Consider the following 22,310-nt stretch of genomic DNA (forward strand, 5'->3'; position numbering starts at 1 on the left):
TTTAGAAATTGAATTTTCCATGGTGCTTTTGTACACCACAGTCTAAGCCTACATTTTAAGCCTAAACTTTTAAAAAGTTTACAAATCTATTTGGATGTAGGCTCAAGCATGCTGATTTCAATGTTCCAAACTTTCTAACCCCCTGGATAGACCAGTCCCCTGGATGGATGTATACATTTCTCATATCCATAATCAAAATCCGCAAACGTTTCTTCGTACACTGTAATTTTACATTTTTATTATTTGGTGAAACAAACAAGGTGCTTAAAACTGCAAGAAAAATAATACAAACCAGTGTGAGAATGGGAAAGAAAGAAAAAAAAGAATGAAATAAAATAGAGGAGAGGAAAGGGGAGAGGAGTCCTGTAATTCTTCTACAATGATGAGCAATGAACTTTACTATTTGTCCTGCTTTGGACATTCATAGCCAACACCTGTTTTTTCTGAACTGTTACTGGGTACTAGTCATTCACTACAGTTCCTTTTTTTAAACATTATTTAGATACTCATATCATCAGCAGTTCAACACACTGCAATGTAATGGAAAATACTCCCCAAACTGAATCTGGATTGAGATTCAAAGCAAAATAAAAATAAAAATCAGTAAATAAATATCTTGCATATATGTCAAACTATCTTCTCCAAACAAAACCTTACATCTCATGAAAGAGTCAGAAAGTATAGAGGAAGGAAACACCCTCTGCTTTCTACTACTACAATACTGTTAAATCTCCAAGGATGAAAATGTCCCATTTATTGTTTTTCTGCCTTAAAAAAAATTAGGTGGCAAAATCGAATTTCAAACACAGAAAAAAAATGCACATATATGAGAGCACTGGTTTAGCAAGATATCAAATATACAGTATTCTAGTGTCAAAAGTACAGGCAGAAATGTCCAAGAATTCTTGGTGAAAAAAGGGATAATTGAGGAGTAAAAATTCTACTGGACAATCACTCACATTTTAACAGTGTATTAGTTATAACAAAAGCCAGATGGTAAGAGAGCAACAGATTCTAATGTTCAGTATTTGTAGCAAAGTATTTTCTCTGCTCTTTTAAATGAGGTTGAAAACACATACTCATGTATGGGAAATTTTTATGGAACTATGTTTATTCTTTCTTCCCAGCTTCTTGAAAGAGGCAGAGTTGGGACATTGATCTGATTTAAATGACAGGACACAGTGATTTGGATAAAGCGTTCGCCGTGCCTTATTCATTATCAAATAATTACTCAAGTCCTCCAAACTGACTTCATCTATTCTTTTGCCTCTAGAAAAAGTGTTTCTTGAGGGTATAATTTTAACTCCAATAATGATTTATTTGGATCCAGCTGGGTTACCTGTGAAAAGGAAAAAGAAAAAAAAACAACCTGAAAAGAAAAGTACAGTATAGGTAGTTGCCTTCAGTTATCCTTTCAGAAACAGATTAATAAACATTCCACAATTAGTTTGATGGTTTGCTTGTTAGGAGGTATATTTAAGAGAGGCAGGAAATAGCCTTGTTATTATGTTTATAATACCATTTGTAGCAAAACATACAAAAAAAGATAGTTAGCTGTATCCTTCATCTTACCTTCCAAAAGCTTTGTATTTTTTTTAACAGAATCAAAAAATATTTGCACTCTGATGAAACTATTGACAGCTTTGTAATTTGGGGATAGAAAAACATTACTGTTTACAGAATATACATACCAAAGCATTCCCTTAATTTAATTGGTTTCCAAGTGCACATATGAGATACATTATGTAATTATTTCACTTTGCAAGGCATTGTGGTATGAATTCATTATTCTGTTCCAATTTCACAAAAATCTCCTTCTATGCTTATATTACCCTGGATTTATTATTACAACAGGACTTGGATTAAGGGTACATCACTGGAAATTCTACAATACGACAGAGATTTTAATTGGCTATCTATTTTTACAAATCCAAGGTTTATGATTTTTCTAACAGTTAATACTTAGCCGGAAATGCATGGCGTGCAACCCATACTATTCAAGGTTTCTGCTACATTCTAACTATAAATGTTACAAAATTGAAAAATTGTTAATTACTAGGGAATGATAATATGAATTCCCTTTGACTGATTTAGTGTAGTCTACGTTTAAATATATAAAATTATATATATATATATATATAATTTATCCTGGCTTGTTACTCACAGACTCTGTGATTGTTGTCCACCAAATGAGGGATAGTCACATATAGTTAAAATGCATCAGAATACAGGAAATTTGGCACCGTTTATTATGTAAATAATTTGCAAAGTATCTTGTGCTACTGTATACATATCTACATTTTGGAAAGCTGAATGCTGACCATAAAAAAAATCTCCAAATCCATATTACACCATATCTTTATAAAGTTAATCTAAGGTTACAAAATACTGTGTATATCTATGAATTCTCAAGTTTGGCCAAGAGAGAAAAAGGGAGAAAGTATGCTGAAGTCATTTTTACATTTTGCTATGTTAGATAAGATGAAGGAGCAGTCTGAATACATGGAAATGGGAGCATCAAATGTAAAGATTCCCTTGGATCCCCAAATCTGCTTCATGAAGAAATATTATTCCTCCATTACTTTTGAAAGTACAAAATAAAATCAGATTTTCTAGCCTTTTTTCATCTTTAAATGAAATACATGTACACAATATCTTTGGTAGAAGGGTAACAGAAGGAGATAGTACAGTTAAAACTGATACTGCTAATTATATTTTATATGCCAAGTGCACCCGGTAATGACACAAGTAGTAAAATGTAATTTACTAGAAGAGGTAGAAAAGTTTAGAGTATCTTTTGTGTTATCAGTCTCTATAGGCAACAGAGGTTAGTTTCTAAAGCCACAAATGCAGTTATAGTAACTGGACCAGGGGTGAAATTCAGCAAGTTCTGACAGGTTCTGGAGTACTGGTAGCGGAAATTTTGAGTACTGTAGTTTGGAGAACTGGCAAACCCCACCTCTGGCTGGCCCCAGAGTGGGGAGGGAATGGGGATTTTGCAATATTTTATTTATTTATTTATTTATTTATTATTTAGATTTGTATGCCGCCCCTCTCTGTAGACTCGGGGCGACTCACAACAAAGTGAAAACAATATCCTTCCCCCAGGAGTGGGGATGGAATGGGGATTTTGCAGTGTCCTTCCCCCATGAGTGGGGAGGGAATGGGGATTTTGCAATATCCTTCCCCCAGGAGTGGGGATGGAATAGGGATTTTGCAATATCCTTCCCCCAGGAGTGGGGATGGAATGGGGATTTTGCAATATCCTTCCCCCAGGAGTGGGGAGGGAATGGGGATTTTGCAATATCCTTCCCCCAGGAGGTGGGGATGGAATGGGGATTTTGCAATATCCTTCCCCCAGGAGTGGGGATGGAATGGGGATTTTGCAGTGTCCTTCCCCCAGGAGTGGGGATGGAATGGGGATTTTGCAATATCCTTCCCCAGGAGTGGGGATGGAATGGGGATTTTGCAGTGTCCTTCCCCCAGGAGTGGGGATGGAATGGGGATTTTGCAATATCCTTCCCCCAGGAGTGGGGATGGAATGGGGATTTTGCAATATCCTTCCCCCAGGAGTGGGGATGGAATGGGGATTTTGCAATATCCTTCCCCCAGGAGTGGGGAGGGAATGGGGATTTTGCAATATCCTTCCCCCAGGAGTGGGGAGGGAATGGGGATTTTGCAATATCCTTCCCCCAGGAGTGGGGAGGGAATGGGGATTTTGCAATATCCTTCCCCCAGGAGTGGGGATGGAATGGGGATTTTGCAGTGTCCTTCTCCCAAGAGTGGGGAGGGAATGGGGATTTTGCAGTGTCCTTTCCACGGAGTGGAGAGGGAATGGAGATTTTTACCATGAACGGTAGGGAAAATTTTTGAATTTCACTGGAATTGGACATACTTATTATGGACTAATAGGAAATATTTATTATGCCATTTAATGAGAGTAACCATTGAAACCTGGAATCATCTAGCTTTTATCCCTTAAACCATTTATATTATCATTACACTGTAACAAGAAAGTTGTGGGTGCTTTCACTGGAGGCTTTCAAAAAAAGACTGGACAACCATTTATCTGAAATAGTACAAGGTTTCCTGCTCGAGCAGGGGATTGGATTAGAAGACTTCCAAGGTCCCTTCCAACTCTATTATTCTATGTTCTATTCTATAATAATTGCATATTTAAGGCTCCACTGAAAAAGCATTTATAATAGAGTATTATCAACAAAGAAAGCCTGGTTTCCAGAAAATATATAATTTAAAAGAGATAAGCAGCCATGATCACATAAAACCTACTGTGTTTTTACAAAACAGTCAAAATGCTGAGTTGTAGTTTGCAATTACAGGAAGGAAGAGCTTTGTTTCCGTATCTGAAGCATTAACATTTCACTGCTATTAATACAGGCTCATTCTCTGGACAACAAGAGTAGTGCACCTGAGGAAAGAAATTAGCTGCTTCTATTTAGTCCAAGGCTGTATCTAATTAAATCCACTCACTTTCCAAATCCCTCAACGCCTGTATTGCAAAATCACAGAAAGGTAAGTAAAATGAGAATGTCTTCTGTGTATCAGGCAAAAACTGGTTCAAAATGCAAGACTGGGTTAATAAACACTATCCTCCAGACTGTAACCAGATGGAAATCTATTTTTCAGCGTGATTAACAATGCACGCCCTAATCAGAATTCTTGGATTGGCAAACTCCACTTTATCCTTAATAACAATTATGAACGATGTCCTTTTCTCAGATGCTTTCAGCTTTGGAGATTTATTTGCGTACCTGTGCTAGGAAGAGATTTGCTGTCTTTCACCTTGGATTTTCAGAGTGCCTGCTGATTTTTTTTTTTAATTCACCTAGGGACCACATAGTTTGCAAATGTTTACACCATTACCCAATTAACTAACAATATGGCTCATGCATCTGTCAACAAATAAAGCTGTTGTTGCTTTGTTTTAGCTCCTTGGCATTTGCTGTTCATATAGGTCGTCATTGTACTTAATTATCATGCTAGATCCCTTCTGCAGCATTTACTTTGTTATTTGTGTCATGTATTTATATTGCTTTAGGGTGGAAAATAGATTGTTTAATGTTTTTCGGACCAGAAGAAATGTCTTAAAATGCATGCAACATCTCCTACTCCAAGCAATAATAAAAAAGATACAATCTTTTTGGGCCTATTCAACCAGTATCCAGGGTGACAGTGAAATTTGTTTTATTATGGTCTTCCTAGCTTTCTATATTTTTGATAATAAGGACTAAAATTATAAGGATTTCCTGAAATATAGACTCTCTCTTGATAGATCACTCTTAATTAAAATTAATCAATTAAAACAAAAGTCAAGAGAAAAAGTCCAATTTCAGTTCTGTTCCTAATTTTGGACACAACTCTTTGGGCTATAAAGCACTCTGATAATAAATTATGAATGAGAAATGTTTTCAAACAGATTACGGTTTAATTCTTTTACTTTAAAAATAATTTTTCCTATTCTAGCCAGCCTTAAATAATAATGCTGGAAGATAACTTCAATTGCTACTCTGCAATTTATTTAAGCAGCCAACCTATCTGGAGACTGACTTGGTAATAATTTTTACCCATTTAACTGGTAATAAGTGACAATTCTACAGAATTAAATGTAGTCTTTAAAATATGTCGCTGTATCAGTGAGATGGACGGCATAAAAATTTAATAGCACAAAACTATTCACCTCCATTCAGAAATATCATGATTCTATGACAAATTTGGGCTGGTAGGAACACTGGAAACTTGGTAAAGGCATTCAGGTATCATCATCATCATCATTCTGCTACAGAAGCTGTCAGTTCACAAAATGGCTGCCACAATGGCAAAGACAGTAAGAAAACACCCACTCTGAAAAGAGCAGAATTGGGAGGCTAAAAGATAAATAACCTGCTCATTCCGAAAGAAGAAATTTCCTCTGTTCCCAATTTTCATAATGCAGGAAACACATAGTCTCTGTTAGCCTTTATCAATTGCCAAATATTAACATTTCTCTAAATATTTGGCAGGCATTTAGAAAACATACATTGACGTCCACCCAAACGCTTCTTCATTCTCTCTAGGAGCCCTTCTTCCTTTCTTTACACTGTCCTTTAAGTTGGGGGCCTCCAACCTTGGCAACTTTAAGACTTGTGGACTTGAATTCCCAGAATCCCTCAGCCAGCTTAGCTTAGCTGGCTGAGGAATTCTGGAAGTTGAAGTCCACTAGTCTTAAAGTTGCCAAGGTTGGAGAGCCCTGCTTTAAGTCATATCCAACTGCTCCCTGCCATCATCCACTTTTTTTAGAATGTCTCTAGATCTAATAAATCTTGAGAATTGAAGCTGGCATGTAAATTACAGAGTACTCACTTTTACAGCTGTTAAGCTAATATATTGTATTTTAAAGCACTGAGTTTAGCAGGATATTTTACAGATACATGAACAATAATGTCTAATAAAACTTGACAAAAACGTTTTTGTGATCTGATTTGCTACATGTAAGGTACAAATGTAAAAGTCATTTTCATTAGGGATTTTTTTTAAAAAAAATCATGAATACTATATCTAACAACTATTTCCTTTTCCTACTCAGTTTTTAAAGTTGTTTTAATAAAGCTCTTTTTATTTTGTTGTTTAACACAGCTTATTATATATACACATTTATAAACGCAATTGTATCACTTGATTGTTTACTAGATATAGCCTCTTACTGGTTTGGGTGTGTGTGAATAAGGCGAAGTAATGGCAAACAGCCCAAGGCAGGTCATTTTAAGCAATGATATGAATATACTCATGTCAAACATGAGTAACAAGGATCATAGTCATCACCTCTGTTAACACCCAAGAACAGGATCCAATTCTCGGGCAGGCAAACTTCCTTTGCTTTTTTACACATGCATGAATTACTCTGTTGAATTTAGTAGACAAAGAATCCTTTAACTTTCATTCCTAATCCTTCTTATCAAGGTATAAGTGCTGTGAGAATCACTTAAAATGCACACCTGGTGAAGGACCAGAACTTAAAAAAAATCTTATTATTAATCTGACACAAACAGTGAATCTAATCTGGGTGACAAATATTTCTTCTGTGAATGTTGATGCTGAGCTCTAATATACAAAGTAAGAATATACTGTACACACTTCAGGGCTGCTCAATTTGGTTTAGAAATACCAATGTGCTAATGGTTTACCAATGCTTAAGGAACCCACTAAACTATGAAGAATGGAAGAAAAGAAAGATAGTTGTTGAAAGTGTAAGATGATGATTATTAAAGAAAAAGGCTGAATAACATGATCTGAAAACAATTCTCAAGAAAGATTTTGGACTTCACAGGATCAGGAAGTCTGCGAGTCTGCGGAGATGGGCGGCATACAAATCCAATGAATAATAATAATAAAATAATAATAATAATAATCAATAGCTGTTCTACATTAAAACAGCTCCCCTTTTGCAGGATCTTTATGTCTGTAAGAAAAAAACACTGCAATCACTTCTTTAAAGATGTGGTTGCTTTAAAGAATCAATTCATTAAGGAGCCATTAAAGTAACTGCATTTTCCTTCCCTTTCTTGTGGAAATCTGAAAAAAGCTGGACTGCACTAATCTAAAGTTTGGGTCTGAAAAAAGTCAAAAACCTTTCTGAGTAATTTTGAAGCATACCCTGTGCTATTAAATGATGGTAGTAAATGCTTATTTGCTTCTAACTGATGTTTAGGGTGCTTGTCTTCAAAGTGTTAAACCCAAATATTTAAAGATTATTTCTGTTGCTTATACAGTAATATCTTATAATATGCTGAAATCTGCAGGGGAGGCCCATGTAAACCACGGAAAAAGAGTGCTTCAGAAGATGCTCCTGGCTGTCTCCATGTGCACTGTGCGCAGGCTCTTTTTTGAAGGATTTGCATAATCTAATATTTTATTTTGGTTTTCATGGAAAGGTATCTGCAAGTGATTTACTACAACTACAGACAATCTGCCAATAAAGGCATTCATTGTTATGATGGTGCTGAAAAAAGTCACTTATGATCGATCTTTATACTGACAAGTGTTGAACCATGTCTGCAATCATGTAGTCGTGATTTATTCATTTGATAAAATACATGTACAGTATTATTAGTATAACATACCAGGGTCACATGATGTAATGATCGCAGCAATAGAAGGTTATAAAATCAGTCTTAATCACATGATGATTTAACTGATTTAACAACTGCGCTGCTTAGTGATGGAAGTTCCGGTACTAATTTGGACATAAAATGAGGATGGATAAATGGATGGATTGATTAATTGATATGATTTTTTAATACCACCCTTCTCCTTAGACTCAGGGTGGCTTACAACATGTAAGGAATAGCACCTTTTAACAGAGCCAGCATATTCTATAGGTCTACATGAATTAGTATTGAATTCTCTTTCAAAGGAAACAGCTCAAATCACAAGTCTGATATTCACCCTTTGGGTCACAGTTAAATTAATTGGCCTCCACAAGTCAATAATTTATGTTTTCTATATAATTCTTGAATTCTGAATGCATTTTAAATGGACTTTATATCCATTATACCAGAGGTCCCCAACCTTTTTTACACCAGGGACCGGCTTTAAGTTAAACCAGTTTTCCACGGCCCGGTGGGGGGGGGGGCTTTGGTCATATGGGGGTGGGGTTATGGAGGGGTGGAGCTTAGTGACGCAGCAGGTTTGGGGGGGGGAGGAGAAGCAGCTCGGGGAAGGAGAGACGGAGGTGTCCCAAAGACACTGCAAGGGGTGTATGTGTGTGTGTGAGAGAGAGAGAGATCAGGGACAGGCAAAAAGCCGGCGAGTAAAGAGCGGCCAGAATCGTGGGACTCCTCTCTCTCATGAGTGAGGGGAAAAAACCCGAAACAGGAAACACCACCATCTTTACTGCGGGCAAACGACGCCCCTGACCTGCCCTGCATAACTCACCAGGGGCCGCGACGAACAGCCGTTCCGTTGCCCTCGCTTCCATTTCCTCCTCAGGAGGACGCGCTCGCGACAGAGCCGCGAGGGATTCGCGGAGTCTTCCTCTGCCGAATGCGCTTCTCGGGGGAGCGGCGCACCTTCATCCATCGCGCCCCCCGCCGCTGCCCGCCTCTAGCCCGCCCAGCGGGAGGCGAAGCACTGGGGTGGGGGGGCTGTCAGGACACCCCCCCACCCCAGCACTTTGAATCCCGCCGGCCAAGAGCACTCGGGTAGTAGCTTCTGCTGGATACGGGCGATGGGCGGGACGAGCGGCGCCGAAGCCAGTGGCTGTGGCAGCTGCTGCAAGAGGCTTCTGCGCCGCTCTGTCCCACTCATCGCCCGTATCCAGCAGATAGGCTTTGAATTTTTGGCTGGGGGAGGAGAAGTAGGACCTTCCTAACTCCCCCCCCCCAGCCAAAATCACAAAGCCAGGCAGCCCCCAGCCGCCAAAGGAGCCTCCTGATTCTCCCCGCCCTGTGGAGAAGTGTGGAGGGCTGCGTCACCGCCCGACGCCCCACCCCGTCCTGCATGTTCTCTGCCGGGAGGGCAGCGGCGCCGCGGACCGGCTGAAAACCCCCAACGGCCCGGTCCTGGTCCGCGGACCGGCGGTTGGGGACCTCTGCATTATACCATTTCTTCCAATACTTGCTAAATGTAAATTACATTATGCATTTGTTTTCTGGATTTCTGAATATTTTTACTACAAATACTATATAGGTGCATTCTAAGAGTTAAGGAAAGTTTCTCCCCCCACAAGTTGGCTAAGTTTGAGGACACTTTAAGTCATAAACTATTTTATCTCACATTCTGAACTATGAAAAATTGTGCACATTAAATGTTTATGATCAAGCTGAGAGCCTGAGACGAAGACAATTGAATACAGATTGTGTAATAAAAAGGAGGTAGTTATTAGCTTTAAAAAACCATTTATAATTATCAGTGTGAGAAAATGTTTCTCAAGAAGATTCAGAGTGGAGAACACAACATTCCCAGATGCTACAATATAACTGATGTACAGTTTAGACCAACAACATGTATACAAAAATGTCTTAGTAATTTACAGATTCTCAAGCAATTCTGACAGTGTAAGCCCCATCGGAATGAACAAAGTTTGGAGTATAGGATCACTAAGGATCAGAGCCTTATTAAGATGCATTTACTTGTCCAATTACCAAAACAGCAGGAGATCATTAAATTTTCTAGTTAGCAGACACAGCAATGTTAATTTCTTAATGTTGCCAAGGCTATTTCTTGGCATTTTGCTTCTACACTTTCTTCTAGCAAAAATTCATAAAGTAAAAACTAAGCATGAGAAAACAGAGTAGAGGCATTTAAACAAAATACTCTTATCTTGGTGATAGTTATTTGTAGTGAACAATATTCACGGGAGTGTTGAGAAATGACTATGAGACGGGGAATCTTACCCTATTCTCAGGTAGTTCATAAGAGTAATCAGGAGAATGTTTGGAAGTAATGAAAAAAAAGATGATTTTTACTATCCTCAATGGAACTTGCAATGTAATTAGATACAGAAGGATAGGGCTATGATATAAAATGATAAAATAATGGAAAATATGGCGAAATCCATTCTCTTTTTCTCCACACCCTCCCCACACAAACGGTAATCATTTTTATATCCAACTTCTAAGTTGGATTGTCATTGTAGAAAGCTGGCCTGAAAGAACTGATCCAGTAATTCATCATTTTTATGTTCAGAAATATGATACATGTTACAACATAGTCCTTTCCTTCTTTCTATGCCCAGCCCCTTCAACAGTACATTTGGTATTCAACATACCAAACAAACACCTGCTCCCTACCAAGTCTTTTTAATCCCTCACCTATATTTTATAGTCCTGCAATCATTCAATTATCTGGTTCTAAATCAACCTAAATCCGTCCCTTGACTGAATGTGCTGTATTCTCCTCAGTTAAATTTATTTTAACTGCTATTTTGAAATGGAAGGGTAAGAAATAGATGCCTTTTCCTTATCCGTGTTTATTTAAGCTGCTGTTGGAATTGACTAATTAAAGGGATTTTTAGAATCATAATACTCTAAACAAAACAAACTGGTTTTGAATTATTAAGCAACATTTTAAATGCATTTGACTAACCTTAAGTAACGTAGGTGCCAACTGATCCTAAGCTACAGCTCAGGTAAATAAATGTGAAATACTGTAGAAGTCTTAACTTACTAAGGCTTCCAGATACAGTAAATAAAGAGCTTAAGTCTCCGGTATATAGTACTCCCAAATAAGTGGATTTCATTGCTTGCATTTAAAAGAGGAAATGCGGCACAGAAAAAGAAATACAAGGTTTAATTTTGATTACAAAAGAAACTTGCAGGTGCAGGCTGTTAAGACATGCCAATGCTCTTGTGAGATGTTAAGGGCCTCTTGTCTTGTGTTTCAAATGCCATGCCATACAAAACCTACAACGTAATTCTTTTCAAGTAGTTATCAGAGATCTTGTCATTAAAGGGTATCACTAGAAAAATCCAAAAGAAACAATCAAGTAATACCTTTAGAAGGAGAAACCAAAAGGTCATGAAGTAGTGAATAAGCTGTAAAGTTTTGAAAACCTTGCTCACTTTTCTGTCATTTCAGTTTGTCTCAACAAAGATATTAACTTGGTCAGGAATAGGCAACTATGACAACTTTACAACCTGTGGACTTCAATTCCCAGAATTCTTAAGTCAACCATACTGACTCAGAAATTCTGGGAGTCCAATCTAATCTAATCAAATCAAAGTCCACATGTCATAAAGTTGCCATAGCTGCCCATTTCTAACTTTGGTCTTTCTTTTGTACTTTGTCCTATTTGTCAAGAGTAACATCCGTTTTGCTTGTCTGATTATTACATTTATTCTTATAATTTAAAAGTAATCCCACGGAAGGGTTTCTTTCATTACATATGTCAATCTAAGCATATCCATCATCACTTGGAGACCACTCTGGGATAGAGGCTAATTCCTAGGACATTTTTACCAACTTCATACAAGTAGCTGCTTCATAAATCAGTCTGCTGTTTTAGTACTGACAAAAGTAAGATGGATCCAAGAACTGTAGGAACCAAAGTAAGTAAGATGAATAAGGATAAATTAAAGTCAAGGATTGATGGCTACCCTTGGGTTTGGTTCTCTCCACTTATCAAGATCTAATATCAAGTGAGAAAGCATCCAAAACTATTGATAAAAATAATTCATCAAATAAACTACTACTAGTAGGAATCTATTTGATTTGCATTCTTACTTGCTGCATTAAACATACAAGTTAATATTTATCCTGTGATAAAATAGATTTGTTTGAGAGCCAATATAGACAGAATAACAGAGTTGGAAGGTATCCTGGAAGTCTTCTAGTCCAACCCGCTACTCAAGCAGGAGACCCCATATTATTGCAGACAAATGGTTGTCTACTCTCTTCTTTAAAATCTCCAGTGTTGGAGTACCCACAATTTCTGAAGGCAAGCATTCCACTGATTTATTGTTCTCAAGGATTAAATAGAAGGGATAGTATAGAATAGTCTAATCAAAGAGTAAACCTTTTTTGTTTTGACATTGAGAAGCTGGCTCTCATATTCAAATCTTGAAATAGTTATATAAGAATCCTCAGATTGACTCTTAGTTAGGGATAGACACATGTGGAGCCCTAAATATCAGAGGTATATATCTATGAGCTGAAAAGTACAAGGTGGGAAATATTAGAAAAGAGAATCTTGAAAATTGGGAAACTTTCTTTTGATGTACATAGAGAACACCATCTGAGAGAGATGCAACAGCACATCCTATAACAGTGACGGCTAGTCTTTTTTGGCTTGAGTGCCAAAAGGATGCATGTGCTATTGGCATAGGTGCTCATATCCATAATGCAATGCCCTCCTCCCACACATGCGCACAACCCTGTGCTGCCCCCGCAACTTGCGCACAACCCCCATGCTGCCCCTGAAGCCTCCGTACTTCTGGTAGTCCCACTGGGCTGTTTTTCGCTCTCTTCAGGGTTCAGGAAAGCCTCCTGAAGCCTGGGGACAGCGATAAATGATCCAACGGGCCAATTGGAAGATCAGAAACGAAATGGAAGTGGAGCAACCCTACTACTACTTACCTTCCAGGCCTCACACACCTCGGCCCATTTCTTCTTCTTCAGTAGCCGATAACAGAGCTCCAGATCGATTTCCAGAGGCCTTTCCTGAAGGCCTCTCTAGACGATAACAGAGTTCCAAATCGATCTGGAGCTGTTATCAACTGCAAAGGCCTTCAGGAAAGTCTTGCCAGCTGCAGAAGAAATGGGCCAAGGTGTTCAAGGCCTGGCTGCAACTGTCCAAAGCTGAACTTCCTGAAGACCTCTGATAGCAGAAAGGAGGCTGGGGGTGACGCACACAAATGAACTTCTGGTTGCCCTGTTGGGCTGTTTTCACCATCCCCAGAAGGCTTTCCTGAAGCCTGGGAGAGTGAAAACATCCGAAAAGAAGGCCAAAAATCAGCTGGGCAGACTGCACATGCACACTGGAGCTGACATAGGGCATCGCTCACGTGCCCTCAGACATGGCTCCATGTGCCACCTGTGGCACGTGTCATAGGTTCTCCATCAATGTCCTATAAGACAGTTTCTGAACTGAGCAGGATTATTTCATGATCCACATTCAGCTTTACTATCCTAAGCATGAACTACAATTGGGTAAAGGAATGGAAAAAGAATTCTAAACACATTTATTTACTTACATCTCTCCTGGGAAAAGTCCCTAGTAACTTGAACTCCTCCCAAGGGTAACCCTTGGAAGCCACAAAATCAAAGACGACCTGCAGCTTGCTACTGGCCAGGAAACGCCGTTCAAAGAATTCTCCACTGGGTGTTCGGATACGTAGCTTACTAAGCGATTCAGTGCTCTCCTGTTTGGGTTCAGGAGGCAATGACTGCTCTAGAGAGAGCCTTATAGCCTGAGGAAAGAAAGAAAGAAAAAGTCATGCAGAGATCATTAACTACAGTACTTTATTGTTAATTCTATTACTTTGTAAATAAGAATGGAATTATAAAAAATAGGCTGACAAGAGTACGCTTTGATTAATAATAATAATAATAATAATAATAATAATAATAATAATAATAATTATTATTATTATTATTATTAATTAGATTTGTATGCCGCCCCTCTCCAAAGACTCGGGGCGGCTCACAACAATAACAAAAACAATATAATAGTAATACAAATCTAATATTTAAAAAAGTATATATAAAACCCCAACAATTAAAACCATACAATACATGCATACCAAACATAAAATATAAAAGCCTGGGGCAGGTGTCTCAGTTCCCCCATGCCTGGCAATAAAGGTGGGTCTTGAGTAATTTGCGAAAGACAAGGAGCGTGGGGGCCATTCTAATCTCCGGGGGGAGTTGATTCCAGAGGGCCGGGGCTGCCACAGAGAAGGCTCTTCCCCTGGGGCCCGCCAAACGACATTGTTTTGTCGACGGGACCCGGAGAAGGCCAACTCTGTGGGACCTAATCGGCCACTGGGATTCATGCGGTAATTCTTTGTTGATAGGCCTGTCAGAGGCTGAATTGGATCATTTCTCCAAAATGGTGGATTTCTTTCATATGCATAACTCTTTCTGTTTCTGAGAGAGTAAGTTACTACTTCTTGACTCAAATTTTGTAGCAATATCAAATTTCCACCCTATCAGTTTTTTTAAAAAAAGTATTATGTTCATTTTGAGAGCTGAAAAAAAGAAGAATCAATTCTATGTTTTTACCTACTAGGCATTCCATCTCCTAACAAGACCCATTCTCCCTGCCTTTCACAGATATTCAAACCTAGGAAATAAATTTCAGTGAGATTATCATTTCCAATATTCTATAAATGGCTACTAGCTTTAGGAAAGCTTTCTAAATGATGATTGGCAGGTCTGACCCTCAGCTTAACTGCCACAAGGGTCTGTTCTGGGTCCTATTCTTTTTAATATGTTTGTGAGTGACATAGGGGAAGGTTTGGTAGGGAAGGTTTGCCTATTTGCCGATGACTCTAAAGTGTGCAATAGGGTTGATATTCCTGGAGGGGTCTGTAATATGGTAAATGATTTAGCTTTACTAGATAAATGGTCAAAGCAATGGAAACTGCAGTTTAATGTTTCCAAATGTAAAATAATACACTTGGGGAAAAGGAATCCTCAATCTGAGTATTGCATTGGCAGTTCTGTGTTAGCAAAAACTTCAGAAGAGAAGGATTTAGAGGTAGTGATTTCTGACAGTCTCAAAATGGGTGAGCAGTGTGGTCGGGCAGTAGGAAAAGCAAGTAGGATGCTTGGCTGCATAGCTAGAGGTATAACAAGCAGGAAGAGGGAGATTGTGATCCCCTTATATAGAGCGCTGATGAGACCACATTTGGAATACTGTGTTCAGTTCTAAAGACCTCACCTACAAAAAGATATTGACAAAATTGAACAAGTCCAAAGACGGGCTACAAGAATGGTGGAAGGTCTTAAGCATAAAATGTATCAGGAAAGACTTAATGAACTCAATCTGTATAGTCTGGAGGACAGAAGGAAAAGGGGGGGACATGATCGAAACATTTAAATATCTTAAAGGGTTAAATAAGGTTCAGGAGGGAAGTGTTTTTAATAGGAAAGTGAACACAAGAACAAGGGGACACAATCTGAAGTTAGTTGGAGGAAAGATCAAAAGCAACGTGAGAAAATATTATTTCACTGAAAGAGTAGTAGATTCTTGGAACAAACTTCCAGCAGATGTGATTGGTAAATCCACAGTAGCTGAATTTAAACATGTCTGGGATAAACATATATCCATTGTAAGATAAAATACAGGAAATAGTATAAGGGCAGACTAGATGGACCATGAGGTCTTTTTCTGCCGTCAGTCTTCTATGTTTCTATGTTTATTTAAAATACTTTATATTTCCAGATGATATTTTGCCTATGCAGTGATAGTAGAAGATTTTGCTTTGTTATGAATATTGCCTAGCATTGATACTTAAATCACACTATTAGATTTTTAAAAATGACACGATAATGGTCATGATCACACAATCAAAGTCTTAACCTTTTAAATATCCAAACACACATACAAAATGGGCAGGGTTTGCATGATCTTGACTATCATCTTGACTTTTGACTCATGATTGCCATAAGATAACTGGGAAAGATTCTTTTCTTTGCCTAAATAAAATATAGGGTAAACTCCTTTCTTTTTATTTCTAATGCTTAATCTCGTTTTTCTTTTTTTAAAGAAAAAATGTCCTCCAAGTATTAGACTGTCTTCCTGTTTTTGAAGTCCATTTCCAAACAACAGTTCTATAATTTACATCTCAATAACATATTCATCTTTATCCATTTCTTAATAACAGCTAAAAAACAACTAATTAAAATAAATCCTTCTCTTATAACACATTATTAAACCAATAGTTTACTGCATAGCAGTGATAGGTAATTTAATTGTTGGACAGAAAGGACTTAGGAAATCTTGATTGAGTGAATAATTGCAAAGTGCCAAATTGCCCTTTAAAGCATAAAAATCAAAACCATTAAATATTTAGACAGATATATTAATTTATTAAAATCCTGTAACTTTCTCACAGATTTTTTAAACAAGAGAGCAAAGTTCTCAACAACTAATTTCTCTATACATATATTTGTTCCAGAATGGGTTATCTAGTTATGAAATTATATATCCGCTCAGAGCTCTTTTGGAGTGAGCGGCATATAAATACAATAAACAAACAAACAAACAAACAAACAATCAAATATCAATGAAATAACTTTAAGTCAAATTATTCCCTTAGTGCTTTCAAAACAAATACATTTCTGTAAAATGTTATGTGTTTTAAAGAATGTTAATGAATTTTTAATGCTCAACTTTTTTCAGATTCTTCTGTTGAACTAGATTCTGACGTATTTGTTTGTAATAGTGGGATCTTTCAAATCAAGCAATGGAACTTAAAAAGAATACAAAACTTAATTAATCTTCAAGTATGGTTAAAACTGGATTCAATGAATTTAAAATTGGGGCATACCTACATTTGAAAATGAAGTGTTATTAAGAACAATAAAAAATCAACAGGACTAACATAAACACCATCAAAAAAGTGTACAAATTAGTGTGCTCAAAAGCTATATGCACATATAGATTAAAACTTTTGTCTTTTCACCTCCACGTTTTTTAGGTTTTCAAGCTCCAAAATCACCAAAATAACATCGTACCAAGAAATACCTAAGAACAAGAACCCAGAGCCCAGAGCCACTGTAGAAAATACACTCTGCACAGGTTTTGTATATATAGTCTCAGAAGAAGGGCGGCATAGAAATCTAATGAATAAATAAAGTATCTTTGCTGATAATGAAAAATCTTATATAGACAGTATATAAATTATATTTTTCATTAATGAAAAAAATCTCATATCTATATCTATCTATCTATCTATCTATCTATTTCATTTATATATATAAAAATGAAAAAATCAAATATATATATTAGATTTATATGTATGTATGTAAGTATGTATGTATGTATGTATGTATGTATGTATGTATGTATGTATGTATGTATGTATGTATCATTTGCACTCCACACATTCAATAGTTGGCATTAAGGAATGAGAGAAAGTAGAGATGCTTCTCCATTCCTTCCAGAGACTTTAATAAAATCCACTGGAAGCTCACTTAGTGTCTGATCAAAAAACAGGACTTTGGCAAGTGAACTATCTATACAAAGCAGATGAGGGGGTAAAAAGGGAGGAAAGGTCTGCTGTTTCCTAAGCACTTCTGATAGATTAATTTTAATGTCTGGAGTATTGTTGACTGTCCAGTATGTCTGACTGCAGTATGGCCTTTGTTGACCTAGCTGATACATCTCAAGGAGGTATGCAAGGAACCCAGTTTCCAGAAAACAAATTTTTATTTGCTCATAAATTCACTCAGCAAACAGGGAAGTTTTCATGGGAAATTGGCTACAATAATCAGAAGAGGAAACTCAAAAAGATTTGGGGAGTGAGGGAATCATGGTGTGTACAAAGTCTTTTTTACTGGGTGAGGAATATCCAAAACGTACTTGCAAGTGCAATCTTGTTTTCTTGAAAGAGCGAGTTAAACAGCTGAAAGCAAATGTTTCCACTCCACAACTCGTTAGTGGAAATGAGAAGTTCCTGGACAGGACAATGGACATACTCAGAAGAGCCAGAAATTGAATACATAGATTAGGAAGGAGAACTTTGACAGAAATAACAGCTTATGTGACCAAAAGAGGCAAAACAGATTAGGAATCATCCGGGGTAATTATGATTCTCCCTCTAAAAAGATGATCCACAACTATTCAAGAAAACCTTGCTATAGAACACTAGAGAAAACTTATAGTCCCTCAATGGATTTAAGCCAAGAGCCACCTTGAAATTGAAGTGTCTAGTGATGGTGGGTGGATCTCCACTGAGTTGAACTGGGCAGCTACCTGAAATCCCAAATGATGTCAGATGAAATTCTTCTAAACCCAATCTGTCCACCTCAGTACACTTGGCTAATGAGAACTCCAAGAAAGCATGCTTGGAAAAGAATCACCTTTAATTTAGGTTAGCTGCCAAAGAATTTGACATAAGGCTTACAAAAGAGACCCACACCCACGCCCTCAAAAGCAACAAAAATGAGTTATTTGGATATGTTAGCAATAAAGCCAAAGAGGTTGTCGGTCCCTTGTGAGAAAAAGTTGTGAATGAATAATAGGTTAATGGTTGATCACAGAACACTTGCACCGAGTCTATGGAAAGGGGCGGCATACAAATCTAATAAATAATAATAATAAAATAATAATAATCTTTGGGAGAAAAGAAGCAAGATTTCAGAAGCTTGGAAGATAGAAAGTATCATCCCTGCTTTCAAAAAAAAAGTGGGATGGGGTGGGGAGAAAGAGAATCTTTTTAAAATGTAGATTTGTTATCATAATATCTATAATGGACAAACTCATATATCAGGCTGAAGCCAGAGTTGTCATCAACAGAGTGCAAGGTAAGTTAAAAACCTTGAGCTTTAACCGGCTTCTCATAAATCTCTCTGTAGAGAGACAGTCTGATGTAGTAGGAAAGGGATCGGGCTAGAAACCAGAAGACTGCGAGACATAAAACCAGCTGGGTGACCATGGGCCAGTCACTCTCTCTCAGCCATAGAGAGCAAGCAATTGCAAACCACTTCCGAAATTTTGTCAAGAAAACTATAGGCAGGTTCCAAAGAGGTTCAAATAGATCATAGGAGCCATATCATAATGAATTTAACAATGAACGCACTAAAGTTTAAACTTATTTATTCCAAGATTCCGCATACCAACCTCTTATTTTCTTCACAATGCACAATACAAGATTCATTGCAAATCTTTCTTTCTGGATTGTACTTGTTATAGACTTGACACTCTCAGTAGTCAAGGCAAAAATAAGCACACATAAGCTCTGGCTAGGAGACATAAATTAAATACCTCATGATTCTTGACAAATGTAGCTTTTCTTTTATGTACACTGAGAGCATATGAACCAATGACAAATTTCTTGTGTGTCCAATCATACTTGGCCAATAAAGAATTCTATTCTATTCTATTCTATTTCATAATTTAATCTATATATTTATAATAGGGAGCCAGTTTGATTAATTAATTAATAATAATAATAATAATAATAATAATAATAATAATAATTTATTAGATTTGTATGCCGCCCCTCTCTTAAAGTGTCTAAGAATTGTTGATATGAGGAAAATAGATAATAAAAGTATTGGATATGTTTGCTGCCTCACATCACATATTAAAAAAATGAGAATAATATTAATGTGACCCATCCATAAATTGTAACACGAAGATCAGTTTGCAAGTTGCATGAAATTTAAGACAGAGGTACCAGGTTATCAAGACTCAAGACATAGACTGAAGAATCAGAAGAATCCACAGTAGTGTGTTTAAAGTTAAATCCATAAGACAAGGAGTAGCTGCCCTTAGAATATCAGGTTGTGTGAATTCAGGCCAGGATGCAAGACCATTGTTTCTTACCAGGGAGAGGGGTCTGGAGGATGGTATTATATAGACAGAGCTCTTGGCTTTATCTAATTAGGGGAAGTAATACTTTAGCTTTTCAATGAGCTGTCCAGAACTTCACTGCTGAGCTATGTTTAGCTGATGGTGCATTCTGGGGTTTGGCACTCTCCCAAGTTCAGCATCTAACTCTTAAGTTAGCAGCCAACTGTCTTGAGTTTGAATCAATTCTGAAAAGGTACTGACAACTACTAGTGATTATCTTCAGTCTCAAATCAAGCCATAATAAACAAAATGTTTGTGAGACCTTGGATTAACATACTACAATTAAAAGGATCCAGGACCAGCTTGTTGCAAACAAATCATGTCGGAGTCATCTTCTTTTCTTGATAGAGTTAACCTACCCAGGCTTCGTGCTCTGGGAAGTCCAGAGCATGATTCCATGGTCTTTTGAGACTGAAGGCTGCCAATGCAATCCAACCTCTTATTTTCTTCATGATATACAATACAGAATTAATCTGTATCACAATAGAATAGAATAGAATAGAATAGAATTCTTTATTGGCCACGTGTGATTGGATACACAAGGAATTTGTCTTGGTGCATATGCTCTCAGCGTACATAAAAGAAAATATAGACTTGTCAAGAATCATGAAGTACAACACTTAATGCTTGCCGTAGGGGTCAAATAAGCAATACTAACACAGGAATCAAAATCAATGGGTTACAACTATAAGTACATTGGTTCAGGCTAAATGTCAGAATAAATTTCCTGATTGTATGAAGTACCAGATAGAGAACATTATTGCCACATGAAGCGGTGAGTCCTTCACTGGAGAACTTCATATAGAGGCTGTCACAGAGATGCTCTAGTAGATATAAGAGCATTGAACAAGAACTAGATAGATGACATTGATAATAGTACATACACTTAAATATTTTATTATTTTTTCGTTTACCTGCACATGGACTTTTTAATCTTTTATAAATGGATGAATGTTGTTATCCTTTCCTATTTTCTCTTCTTAGGCACCTGCTTTCTATCATTGTATTTTGACATTTACCAATACTGTATAACAAATGCAATAGTGTTTACTGAACCCAGGCAATTATACTAGAAAAAACAAATAGCAGCTTTGAAAGATCTGTTTTCATTATGTAAAGAATAACGTCCCCTCTAAAGTAACTAGTTTCTAAAGCTCCAGTGCAAAATAGATATTTACAATGGATATTCCATATCAGTGAACACACTTAAAGAACAATAAAGGAAGAGTAATGTTAACAATTCTTGGATCTGCACTGCAGTTATAAAAAGGGATGGTTCATTATGCAGACAGATGAACGACTAGGTATTAAAAGAAGCTGAATGAAAGAACATCATACAGTATAAGCAAACTGTTGTAGAGCAATAGACTATAGGTAATATGTATATATAAGGAATGTTGGTACACAGTTTGTGAATGATGTTTTTGTTCTGATATATAAATATATCTCTCCCCCCCCCCTATTACAGCTATTTGTATTGAGGAGTCTAATTACAGGTACAGAAGGTAGACTTATTTTTCAGCTTGCTATTAAAAAAATACTGAAAGGACATTCTATCCAAATACTGGTTAAACAGCATAGTTTATGCTCCAACAAATTATACAAGAATAAAATTATCCCATGCCTATATTGATCTGAGATGAGACTGACCTAGAAGAGTAGGAAAACATGGGTTTGCCATCAGATCTGAGAATCTGGTAATGTTGGTGACTAAATGACTAGTCTTCGGAGAAGGGCGGCATACAAGTCTAATAAATAATAATGATGATAATGGTGATGATGATGATGATGATGAAAATAAATGATTTTTTTTCCACAGACTGTGTTTGAATGATTTTTGTGGTTACTTTGGTTATTCTTGAACTGTTTGGGGGCTTTTTTGACCTTATAAGCCTTCCAGAGTCATAACAGTCAGATAGGCAGGCGTATAATAATGTAAGTAAGAAAGTAAGTGAGTAAGTAAATGAGTAAGAAAGTGCAGTAAGAGAAAGACGATATTGAACAGAAATATTAAGATAAGGAGAAACTGAAAAAATAAAAAGTTATATAAAATGATATTCAAAACCTCTTTGGAAGAGATCATCTGAAATATGATTGTGGGTGATATTGATAAAAAAAAGTTTGGATACTCGTTTCTGATGAAACTTGCATAATGATGGAAGCAAAAAGACATGAACTTGTATGCAATATCATGATACAGGGATTCACATCATGAAGTTACAATGTGCATTTTATCACATCACAGACACCTGTTTTCCTTCTGGTAGAAAACATCTGGGAGAAATGGTTA

At 37.1% G+C, this 22,310-nt stretch overlaps 1 protein-coding gene across 1 annotated transcript in view; it reads right to left on the bottom strand.

Moving 5' to 3' along the window:
- Positions 1-208: 208 nt before the first annotated feature.
- Positions 209-22,310, bottom strand: part of FAF1 (Fas associated factor 1) — a 227,529-nt gene continuing 205,427 nt past the window's right edge. The window contains exons 18-19 of the mRNA XM_070745898.1: positions 13,689-13,904; positions 209-1,339 (exon numbers count right to left, since the gene is read on the bottom strand). Of these exons, the coding sequence (XP_070601999.1) occupies positions 1,256-1,339; positions 13,689-13,904 (300 nt within the window). The 3' untranslated portion in view covers positions 209-1,255. The remainder of the gene's footprint in view (positions 1,340-13,688; positions 13,905-22,310) is intronic.

Source organism: Erythrolamprus reginae, chromosome 3, assembly GCF_031021105.1.
Source record: "Erythrolamprus reginae isolate rEryReg1 chromosome 3, rEryReg1.hap1, whole genome shotgun sequence".
In the NCBI taxonomy this organism is placed as follows: domain Eukaryota; kingdom Metazoa; phylum Chordata; class Lepidosauria; order Squamata; family Dipsadidae; genus Erythrolamprus; species Erythrolamprus reginae.